The sequence below is a fragment of the Fundulus heteroclitus genome, chromosome 9 (genome assembly GCF_011125445.2).
Source record: "Fundulus heteroclitus isolate FHET01 chromosome 9, MU-UCD_Fhet_4.1, whole genome shotgun sequence".
Taxonomy (NCBI): domain Eukaryota; kingdom Metazoa; phylum Chordata; class Actinopteri; order Cyprinodontiformes; family Fundulidae; genus Fundulus; species Fundulus heteroclitus.
In genome coordinates this window covers 12,471,096-12,483,500 of record NC_046369.1, presented here as the reverse complement: position 1 = coordinate 12,483,500, position 12,405 = coordinate 12,471,096, and the positions used below count along the sequence as shown (strand labels likewise).

Sequence of the window (12,405 nt, the reverse complement as noted above, 5' to 3'; positions counted from 1 at the left end):
CCTTTTTTTTATCCCACGACGGGGAAATTTATAGGATTAAAGCAACAGGCAGGTGCACACAACACAGACAAAATTACATAAGGATTGAAATATATAAGAGGTGGATTAGCAAAAAAACACTGAACATAACATTATTGTTATTATTATTATTATTATTATTATTATTATTATTTAATTGTAATAATAAAATAAAAACCACAAAACCCAAAAGGTCAACAGTTTCATGATACATCAAGCTTAGGGACTGGCTAATATACAGCAGGTCAAAAAAGGCCATATTTTGGCTGCAGTGCTTGCTGTTCTCTTATGAAGAAAAGATCAACTAGTGCACTAAATTCAATAGATGGGTTGAAAATATCCAGTATAAAATAAGTGCTACAAATGTTACAACACTTTTGTTCATATGGCAGCAGAACATTAAAATAAAAGTGCTCTTTACACTACTTTTGAATTCATTCTTGGAGTTTGTAAATACAATGCGATTAATCGCGATTAATCGCGATTAATCAGGGCGATTAATCGCGATTAAATATTTTAATCGTTGCCCAGCCCTAATATATATATATATATATATATATATATATATATATATATATATATATATATATATATATATATATATATAGACACACACACACACACACACCCATTTAATGTCTTTTCCTGACCCTAGACCTGCATCGAGGGAAACTCAGCCATGATGTGTCTCTCGCTATGGAACAAATTGTTTGTTGCAGTTTGGATTTGTCTCATTTTGTAGATGACCCCGACGACAGACTAATGGATAAACACCCTTGCTTTTATTTAGTTTTTATTTTCCTATGTTTTAATCATGCAAAGCACTTTGCATTGTCCTTATACTGAAATGTGCTATAAAAATAAATCTGTCTTGCGTTGCCTGAGAAAAACCCGTCTCTGCTGGGCCGTCTTCTGAACTGTGTCTATGTATGAGGACAAGGTCAGGTCCCAAGAAAGGGATAGACACAATGTTGGTGAAGATGGGGATAAGTAGGGGACTTAACATTTGGCTTTCAAATCCCCACCAAAGTGAGAATATTCCAAAGCTTATCTTTACAGGCAAATGTCTTCATTTGCTTTTGTTACAGAAAGATCAGTGTCATTGTGCTTGCCGCCATAATTAAACTACACTTGTATCATCCCAGTAACAATACGCTGGAGGAACACCACCGAGCCCTTAGCATTAATTAATCAAGCTGCCAAGAAACCCATTACTTTGTAGGAGTCGCAGGGATCCACAACTCAGGTTTGAGAGAGTAATTATTAGCCATGCACTACGACCTTGGCCCTTATGGAAGAATGGCTAAAAGAAAGAAACTGGTTTTGATTTGGCACATGCCATGCAGGGCACATGGCAAACACGTGGAAGATAGTGCTCTGGTTGGATGACACCAACAAGTAACTTATTAGCATGCATGCCCTGAATATACCATCCCTTTGGTAGCACGTGATGGTGACAGCATCATGGTGTGGGGATACTAGGCTTCAGCAGAGACAGGGAAGATGGTCAGAGCAGATTGGAAAATGGATACTTAGCTCCACTCAACTACATGAAAATCAGGGAAGGAAACCTAATAGAGGCTTTAAAAGATGTGGCTGGTGTGGAGGTTCACCTTCGAGCAGGAAAACAACTATAATTATACATCCAGAACTACAAAGGAGTGGTTTAAATGAAAGGATTTTTTCATCCATTTTGACTGAGAATGATTTATTTTACGAAAAAGATTTATTGATTCAGAAGTCGGGACTTGGATCTGGTGATGAGGACACGCTAAATATATAGAATGATTTCTATTGAGTTGTGGCTATTGTTGTGCTCAGACAAAAGACTGACTAGTATTGGCAGTACAAGCGGATAAGAACCACCAGTAAAGGATCATGCTCAGAAACTTTGAGTTTTGAATGTGCTACTGGGTTTATGGGAAACAACCTATCAGAAGTGCAGATTTTAGTCCTGTAACTTTCACAACACTGTCTAACCAGAGCCGCTATACTAAATATAAAATCTGGGTTGGCTCAGACTTTCCTATTTGGAATTATAACTTCAGGGTACATGCCATTCTATATTTGAGTTGATTTAATATACGGCAAGTTTTCGTCCTAATAGTGTTTACTTGTCCATTTGGAGCCTGTCAAAAGTTTGCACCAGGCGCATTCAGCAGACATAAAGATGGCTGTGGCAACTGACGACAGTATCGCAGAACTATCAGAAAGCAAGATGGTATGATGACATTTAACCCGTGCTGCATTACCCCGGGCTCACATTGAATGCGGTGCTACTAGGCCAGCTGCGACTCCAGATGCGGAAACAGCACTGGTGAGACCAGATGTCCACGTGTTCCTTTCTGTTGCAATCCCTCATAAATGATTAAAAAAAAAACAGCCATAGTTTTCATTTTGTAGGCCAAAACTCGTTATCTGTGTGCTCAAATATCCCATTTCATCCTTCAAAAGCTCCTTTGTTTCCTAGTGGTTCTGTGTTGCCGTTTTGTTTACACTAGTCAAGCTACCGAAGTTGGTGGGTTGAGATTATTCTTAAATTGACCGAAACTTTGTCCTGTCTTGTGCCCGACATTTACCGTTTAGCTGGTGAAATTCAGGAGCTTGATCGGTGCAGCGTCTATTTTCAAAACGTCCCGTAGGGGGATCGCCACTCAGAAATTACTTAGTATGGCTTTAACAAGATGGTTGGTTTCGCACGTGTTTTACACCAATTTTTGATAGCAGTGTTGTGTTAGAAATAATAAAGGTTATTTATAAACCTCTGTTTTATTTGGAGATTAAATAAATTAATTTGGCAACCCTTACACATCCTGCTTCTCCATTCAGTCTCTAGAAAGAGATGTACAGAGTTTAATCTATTTGTCTGTTGGTTAAGGTCCAAAATCTCCCTCAGAGAACACTTAGTGTGGTTTGGTTCAAATAAACAGACAGTGCAGGTTTGTCTTGTCCTGCCTTGGCAGCTTCAACATGCTGTTGAATGAAAACAGAAGCTCTAAGGGTGTCCTGGCTCCAACAATAGGAGATGATCCTTTTAGTCCTCAGGGTAGCTGGGTAGGGCCTGTATGGAGCAGGCTTATACAAGAACAATGCATGGAGGCTCAATTGGGTTGGGATCCAGGGAGTTCGGAGACCCTGTCAACACCCTGGACTCTTTTTATTTTCTTTGTGCTATTCTTCTTATTGATTCCTTGTGTAAAGCACTTGCTGTCACTTTGAGCTGAAATCAGATTTACCAACAAATTGCTTTTCTTTCAATGTCCAAACTCAGTCTATTTCAATCATCTATTTTGTTCCATTAGTCATTTCTGTAAAATTATATATATGTTATGCTTATTTCCCTATAACAGATAGCTGTCTTTTTATCTCTAACATAACCTTTTGAAGAAACTAAAACCACTGCTAATAAACACAGTACTTCCTCATACTGTACTCGATCTTTACTGGAAACAACCAAAATGTTATTTCTGAGCAAACCCGTTACTACCTCTTGGGGCTGGACAAAACACAGTTAGAAAATTAGGTATTATTTCTTGTTTTATAACATTTTAACAATTGTACTATTAATAATATTACCCTGTTAGGACAATGTAGCAAAGTAATTTTGTAAAGTACTGCTATCTTGTGGTAGTGATTTTAGCAGCAGGTCTCTTCCTTTACATATGTTCTGTTAAACAAAGGGCAGCGCCTTTTATTATTTGTATAAATTGTTAAATGTTTTAGACAATGGCCATGCATTGCATTCTTCCGGGAAAGATAAAAACTGGTAGCCCGGAAAAAAAAAAATGGGGAAGCTACAGTAGTCTTTTGTAAGAACACAAATTGGCGAGTTATTTTGAAAAATTAAATCTAAAATTGCCCTGATCCCCTCCTTTCTAAATTGTGAAGCGCAGAACTGCCATAAATGCCAGAATGCCAAGAGGGATCACTAAACTTCATAAAATATCATACATCAGCCTGAAAAGTTCACTTCTATTAAGTGCAGATATAAAGTCCCATCACCCAGACAGAGACACTCCACCCTGACCCCTTGTTCTAACAGAACTCAACCTTTGACTCTGTTCTGAGCTCAAGCTCCCACTTCAGGAGAAAAACGCAGTACAGGGCACAATCACACACGCAGTGACCTTTTAGCAATAGAAGTATTGAGTATCTGGATGAACACTCCACTGCTCTATCACAAGAACTTCACTTCTGAATAATAGAGGCCAGGCCATTCATTAGATTCTATTAAAGTGTTAATGAGAGACGATGGGGGATGAACGAGACAACATCAGGGAGAATAGAGGGAAGAATTTCACATAGGCCAGGTAAAAGTGTTAAAATTAATAACCAAATTGAAGCTTTTGTAATTTAAATGAGAGCTACCTTCCTATATAGCTGCTAAAAGAAAATACATCTTTGTGAATCTTAACTTCCATACACAATTACGCACCCAAACCACACTAAGGCAACATTGACTTGGTTAATAGACTGTCTGCAGTGCATGCACAACAGTGATTATAAAACCCTTTTTATTGTAGATAAAGATTTCTACATACAGTATGTAAAATCTTTTTTTTTTTTTTTAAATTCCAATTTCGATTAGTTCTGTTTGAAATCAAACCTTCTAAACACACTTATATTTCCCCTGATAAGTATGTCCAAAAGGCATTAATATTATATTGCAGCACCAAAAATAGACAAATAAATTAGAAGCTTTCCTAAATTTAAGAACATTGATTAATAGTAGATTTGTACATTTCTTTTACTAAAATCAGTATACTTATTATTTCAGTATTAACTTGGCACCCTCTTTATTTCTTTGCATAACCTCTTTTTGCACTTTTTCCTATAACATCCCACAAGGATGTTATAGTCTTTGCAAAATCTTTTTAAATAGATCTTTAGATTTAGGTCATGGAACTGAGTTTTGTCAAAGCAAAATGTCAACTGTGTGTTTGATGAACCATTTTGGTGCTGATTTGGCCAGAAGACCCAATGAGGACCTTAGTTTTCTGACAAAGGACAGATCCCGATATTTCATGATGTCCGTGATGCTACAGCCTTTAAAAGTTTTCCAAGGACTTTTGGAGGAAAAACATGCTCATATCATGATAGATCCTCCACCATGTCTGACAGTAAACTTGAAAAGGTTCCTGCATATTCATCATTTGTTTTTATTCCAGGCCCACTTGTAGGTAAACAGATCAACCAGTCTTTCCTGACCAAATGGTATGGTTCTACCATTTGGTCAGAACCAGTTGGCATGTAGATTACTTTAAATGGTTGCGTATGTACACATCAGGACACCCAGATTACACTTTTTGCTGAAGTTCTCCAACAGTGAGCTATGGAAATGTTTTAGTTTATGTGATATTGAGACAAACTCGGATCCTCATCCGTCCTGGTTTGTCACAATTGCTGTTGCTTCAATCTTTTTAAAGTATTAGGACAGTTGCCAGTCCATCACAGGGTGCAAGCCCGCGATCCCCCCTTTCAAGCTGACTGAGACCAACGTACGTTAATCATATGTCCAAATCTTCATCTGACACTCCTCTACAAAAGTATCTACCAAATATATAGTAGTATCCCACATTTTCAATTCCATGAATAAATTTCAAATTTAAAACATTTTGCCAAAATGGCACAAAAACAATAGGGGTCCACCTGGACTTTTTTCAATCTAAACATGTATAACTTCTCAATTGCTTGTTGTGTGGCAACCAAACTAGCTACAGATGTAACCAAGATGTTGTAGTTACAATCTATTGTGTTCATTTTCTTCTTTACAGCAAAAGTAAAAAGTATTGTATGTAAAACAAGTTTTTTTTAAGCAAAATGTATTTTTTGGTCATTTAAATATAATTTACTTAGGCCCAGAATAATTTACTTTCAAATGTTTATATCCACATCATCCTCCAGGACGCCTATGTTAGTTGATAACAAGATTAACAGTTTAGGCATTGTTCAAGTTGAGAAATGCCTTATAAAGTATGAGCATGCATTTTTTGGGGGAAAATAGACCCTTGGACTTAAGAGGTTAAAACAATCAACAATTTTCATACAAAGATGAGTAATTTGGTGTAACTAATTAAGGTTCAAACTTCTTTCAAACTTCTTTTGTGCACAAATTCACACTGACAGTTTTTCAGCCTATGGCCTCAAGATCCTCTCTACCCATGAGATATTTGATATGTGACACTTTCCATTTAGCCTTCCGCTCAAAATATGAGTCTGTGTGTGTGTGTGTGTGTGTGTGTGTGTGTGCGTGCGCTTATAGGTCAATGTCAGTCTGTATGGAAGAGATAATGACACAGTGTGTGCTTCACCCAGCTAACCCCTGGATTTTACTGACAAGTCCCCCGAATTGGCTGCAGAAGTGGAAAACTGGGAGAACATTGCCTAACTATGTTCCATGCTGCACAGCTTCTGCTTGGGCTGTTCTTTGCTATTTTCTTGCTGTTATTTAACCCAAAGGAGTTGAAAACATCTCCTCAGACCCATTTCATGACAGATTCACACCACAAACACAAATGATACCTGCTTCATCCAAGTACGTCTTTGTATGGGTTATCAGACAGAGAAATTGCTTTCAACTCTATTGCACTTACAATGAAAATAACACTACTATCTAATTTTCATACTGGAACAAAGCTCTATATGAAAGGGATGACAGAAAAAAAGAAATTATTTCACAAAACAGAAAAATATCAAATCAAAAGCCCCTTTTCCATTGCAAGCTTCAGGATTTAAAACCCAGCCTGGGACTTTGAAGTTTGAGGTGTTCTCATTTGCCAGGGGTTGTTTACGTAAAGCAGCCCAATGACCTAATGGGGATATTGTGAGGAAAAACTGCAGTACCTCTCCGGTCCAGCGGGTGGTGTCAAGAAAACAGCATAGGTCAAATAGACAAGGTGGAGAAGCTGTATCTGTATCCTGCGACTCATCCTGGCCCCAGAGAAACAGGATGGAGAACACACAACTGGATTTGCTGATGGAGTTACACCACCTTAGCCCCTTTTACACCGGAACCTACCCTATTCTACCGACTCAGTTCCTCACCGCTGGGCTCCACTCCTTTTTCTATATATTAATAAAGCACATCTTCTCCGCCCTACACAGGGACCGCAGTTGTGTGGCAAGGGGACAGAAGCAGAGAGGGGAGATAAGACTGATCTGTCTACGCCAAAGTTTTTTCATTCCAAGTCATTGGTTTGCATCTGACTTGGAATGCGCCTAGATGATGGGCCTCCATGTGCTTAAAAACAGCAGCGCTCCAACTACTGGTTGCTTAAGTGCGAGCCGCCAGAATTGACGGAGACTCCTGGATAGGTGTTGAAATGTTTTCAGAAAAAACATGAAAGTCTGGTTGCCTCCGATTTAAGCCCGTTTGCTGTTGTCATGACCAGGATAAATGAGAATTTGACAGGTATGTTTACACCAACAATGGACAATAGTTGGTGTAAACACAGTGGTGGCATTAGGAAGTGAGCATGACTGATCAGGCTCCAAATGTCATAGATTGATGACTGTAACTGGCTGTTTTATACTGATACATTTGTATTCATTTAGCCAACTTAACATTTTCATCAACATAATCCCTTACCGACTTCATTATTGAAGACAGTAGATATGCTGGGGGCAGACAGATTTAACCCTTGGTTTTGCCTAACTTGTGAAATGGTTTGTCTCACCTTCTTCTTGGACTTGAAGACGTTGCAGCGGAAAACATTGCTCTGTCCGTCTCTGGCTATGTAGCTGAAGATCTTCAAATCCTGCGAGTCATGTGAAACGTAGAATATCCTATAAGAAAAACAAAGAGTTCAGAATGGACAAAAAAAACACACTAAAATGGCAATGAAATGTTATTATATTATTAAGATTGTAACGCTTTTTAAAGTTCAAAACCTGTTTTCCGCTTTAAAAAAAACCCTCTTGATTAAATTTGTGGATCTGGCTATTTGAACAGAACAGAAGGAATATTTCTATTGCTTTTTGTTCAGCTAGGAAGCAGCAAGTTCAGTAAAAGACAAAGAAAGTAAAGTTTAAACTTGAGGAAAAAAAAACAGTTTTTCTGCATGGGGGAAATATTATGGAAACCAGTTGTGATGAGACAAACCATGTCCTGCAGAGCATGTAAACACCAGAAGGGAGAAGTCAGAGAGAAAAAGGAAATGCAAAAAAAGACAAATAATAACCTGCAGGAGGGAGGAGTATCTATGTGGTGAGATCCACACAGACTAATCATGATAGACTATGGTTGGAAAAATAAAGCAGATCAAAGAGCGGAGCAAATATTGAAAAGTGCAATAAGAATCAAAGACACTGGATATAAGGCTGTTGTATGTTTTTATTTTAACTTCGAAATATACAAAAGAAAAGAAAAAAAAATCCCAACAACCTTTTGATGCTTCATGTGACTTCAGACATAAGTTTGTAAACTGAAGTCTTTGTAGACAATTCAAGCCTCCTTTTTCAAAGTTCCAAGTTCAATTAAACTATTTTACATAATCTAGTGCGGTCTGCAAGATGTGCGAGACAGGGTAAATATAATTTGTTCCCAATTACAATGTAATTTGATGATTAAGCGGAAAAAAAAACAACAACCCTCTAGTTGCCTGCCAGAACCGTGAAACCCATATAAACAAATATACCCCCACAGGGACACTCATCCTCAAATCTATTAGCCCCATATTTAATTAAAGGCCATACTTCAAACTGTAAACCACAAGCAACCTATAATATTTTAAATTGCTAACCCTAAAAACCAAAGCTTAACTTCTAATACATTTGTATGAACCTATTTGCATGCAGTTCTTGCCAAAGACCTCAGCACAATAGCTCACAAACATAGACCAATATGCAGTGAAGAATATGAAATGATGTATTGTTTAACACTTGCTTGGTTTTACTTAGTACTCTAATGCTTCTTGAGTCCTTTGCAAAGAATATATTTAAAGTGTGCTTTTCTGCTAACTCCACCATCTGTTATTACCCCATGAAATCTATGTTTAATTTAGTCTTCAAACGTTCCCATTCATTTCATGCATATTAAAGTTACCAAATATTAAAAATCAAATTGTTATTTTTTTATTCATTTTTTTTCAATTTAAATACACTTTGAAGTCCTTTATATAAAGTGCCAGAGAAACTGGAAGAGTGACAGGAGATTTCTCCAGATGTGTAGAAAATATTTATGCAGACCACCTCCTTTGTCACCTGTTCCTGCTTTGCCTGGTTAACATGCCCCACTTCTCAATACTTGTTTTGCAGAAACATGTCACTGGTAAAAGGCACCAATTCAAATAATAATGTTATGCTAAAGAGATTTTAGATAAAAGGTTTAAACCATAGCCTTCACATAAACTACTTTTATTATCATTTGTTTCATTCTCTTGGAGGAGCTGGATAGAGCAGTTCCAACCTCTATTCATACTAAAATATTTTAGAAGGCTGTTCTACTATTCTTAATTGCAACATTAAACTCCACTTAAAAGTTTCCTGGATTCTTTTGAGCTATTTTTTATGTCTTTATATGATTACATATTTCAAGGGTGAACAAAAATATTGATAAAACGACAAAGCCCTTATTTATATTGTCATTACAGGCTGTGACTTGATTCTGATTAGGGGTTCTCATTGTGCAGGTTATTACAATGAGCTTAAATATCAACTTACTGTAGAGAGTATGAAACACATGAGGCGGAACAGCTTTGTAATTGGGTAATTAGAGCCATAATAAAAGGCCTGGTATAGGATGCGTTGAGTAATTTATCACACTGAGACAATAAAAAACCAGACAAGGGTAAAAAATTAAAGGGAGGTTATGCAAATAAATGCATGCTGGCTCTGCCTAAATGCACATCTAAGCGTTTGGCCATGTGCATGTCAGTGTTTGTGCACGTGTTTGTGCACTTGTAATCAGTAGTCTCATCTACTTACCCGGTGACATTTCTGTGGTATTTGCTTGGGTATATTTTCTGAAAGCCAGACTGGCAGAGGCTGGGTCATATGGTTGGTGTTCTTCATCAACACAGCTTAGCAGATGGTCAAATGCCAGCAACAGCACACTGCTGTGACTCATTCAATCACGCATTCAAACACCACTGAGCTAAAGAACTGGTACCTGATTTCTCTTTCAAAGTGATGCCGTATAAAGGCCGTCGAGAGAGATCAATGCGTGCACATAAAGTCATTGCTGGGGGCTTCTATTCTAAGCATGAAGTAGAATTACCCTATTTTTTTTTCAACAATTATTTCTGACCTTTAAATTTACCATGAAACGGTTATTTGTTTACACAATAACGGAAACTTTTATTACTTCACTCTTTTCGGCTTACTGATAGACAGATATTTTACTTCAATGTCATGTTGATGGATGCGATCTGTTGTCTCACCTGGGGATCCAGGCATGCAATTTTCAGTGTCTTCAGTGTCATTGCCAACGTGTAAAACTAGTTATTTTTTTTTGTGTCAAATACAAATCTAGGCTGATGGTGGTAAATCCTAAACAACACTACTGTATGTCTGAGTTTGTAATATCTCAGAAAGATAAAATACGCGGGCCATTTCTGTCAGAGAGTTGTTGTTTTTTTACTTTCTTTAATCTGCTGACTCCTCATCCTGTCTTTATTAGAAATATGTAGTTGCGGTTCTACAAGAACCCAAATGATCTATTAGCGTGAAGAATGCGGCAATAATTAAAACGGCCAATGAAAGCTACTTACTGACTCAACAAGGATTTTCCAGCACACGCACTGCTAGTGAGGGATTATAGAAATAAAGCAAAACAAAACAAAAAAGCTGGGAGAAAAATGCTAAGTTATATTTCTCAGTTGTATCCAAGGCCTAGACTGCGTAATGTTTTTTTTAATTATTAATTTCATCCATACAAGAGTCAGAAATTTTAAAAATCAACAGAAAAGTACAATGAGGGTCTTATCAAGGTGAGCAGGTGACAGGTAAAGGTAAAAACAATCTACATACACATGTGGGAATATTTTTTTTTTCAAATCCAGCTCTAGAACCTACCCATTGTGAGGCATATACTCCGAGCTCTGCCCGACAACGCTTCTGACTGGCCGTATGCTATGTAACTCAAGACTTATGACCGATAAGACGGATAAAAGCATGAAGCAGAAATAAAGCCAGTGAGTTTCCTTCTAATCATGGTTTACCCATTTCACAGTTAGCTATAAAAAGTTAGCAATAAAAAAAACAAAAAAACAAAAGCAAAAGGTGTTCCCACACTCTTAGAAATTCTGAAAAAGTCTCCTACTTATCAATCAAATAGTAAACAAATCTTAAGTTTGAAATATGGGACAATTCTGTATTTACTTGAATGGCTAACAGCCCTTATCCATCTTAAATACTAGTTGTTGAGATTTATTACAGACGGAAGTAGCAAGAAACTACATTTCAACTCATCCATCTGAGTAAGAAAACCTTTACCAGAAAAACGGCATCAAAATCCAACATATTAGGTCTGCACAATATTTGCAAAATCATATAATGGCAACATTGTTTTCAAAAGCTGCAACATCAGTTGGGATAAAAGTTGTGTGAGTCCAGCAAACCAGGTGAATATGTTACTGGCATGCCAAATGTGAACTTGTGAAACTGCATTAGCAAACATTTATTAGATTCCCAATAGTCCTTTGGTAATTTGAGTTTGTTAACCAATATGCCAAAGCCTTAAATACAACTTTTACAATAGTGGAGAATATATAAGTTTAATTTCATGCTTCTAAGTAGATTCCCTCAGTTTTTCGTTAGACAAATAACATTATGAGAGCCTGGTGTTTAAGATGACACTATGCATGCTAAAGTATCATAAGCAAAGAGGAGAGGCCGTAATTATTTGTTGGCACCCCTGATAAAAATGTGTAAAAAACACTTAGTTTTTTTATCACAGTACACTGACAAAAATCCAATGTGCTGAGACTTGGAAATGTATACTCTGGTCGAATAACAGTAACGGCCCCCACATACTTGATCATATTCTGTGAGAGCTGACCGTCCGTGGATGTTTTACCCTTTATAGTCGAGCGTACCTATTGCCTACATTTCTTGTGACAAATTCCCACATTACCCAGTTTCTGCCAGCGGGACAAATCGAGGGAAGGGATGGTAACATGTTTGATGAGCTATTATGTGCCTATTTTTCTCCAGCAGCCACCCACTGGGCATCTGTCAGCACGGTACAGATAGGTGTTGTGAGGCCGCGGGTCCTTGCAGCAGCTCAGTGTATCAAGATCAGCGTCAAATATAAAACAAGTTTGATGTGAAGACTTCTTCCCACCGAGGAGTTTATAGTGTGACACCGCATACACAGTCATAAACGCTGAGCTCTGTGAGTCCACCTACAATCTGTGCAGACTTCGTGCGGACGTCCGCATACTCATG

General features: G+C 37.6%; 1 protein-coding gene across 2 annotated transcripts in view; it reads right to left on the bottom strand.

The window, feature by feature from the left end:
- The window catches only part of LOC105932879 (carboxyl-terminal PDZ ligand of neuronal nitric oxide synthase protein), a 218,386-nt gene that overhangs the window by 97,344 nt on the left and 108,637 nt on the right, over window positions 1-12,405 (bottom strand). For both annotated transcript variants that reach the window (XM_036141025.1, XM_021321329.2), the window contains exon 5: window positions 7,695-7,803. In XM_036141025.1, the coding sequence (XP_035996918.1) occupies window positions 7,695-7,803 (109 nt within the window). The remainder of the gene's footprint in view (window positions 1-7,694; window positions 7,804-12,405) is intronic.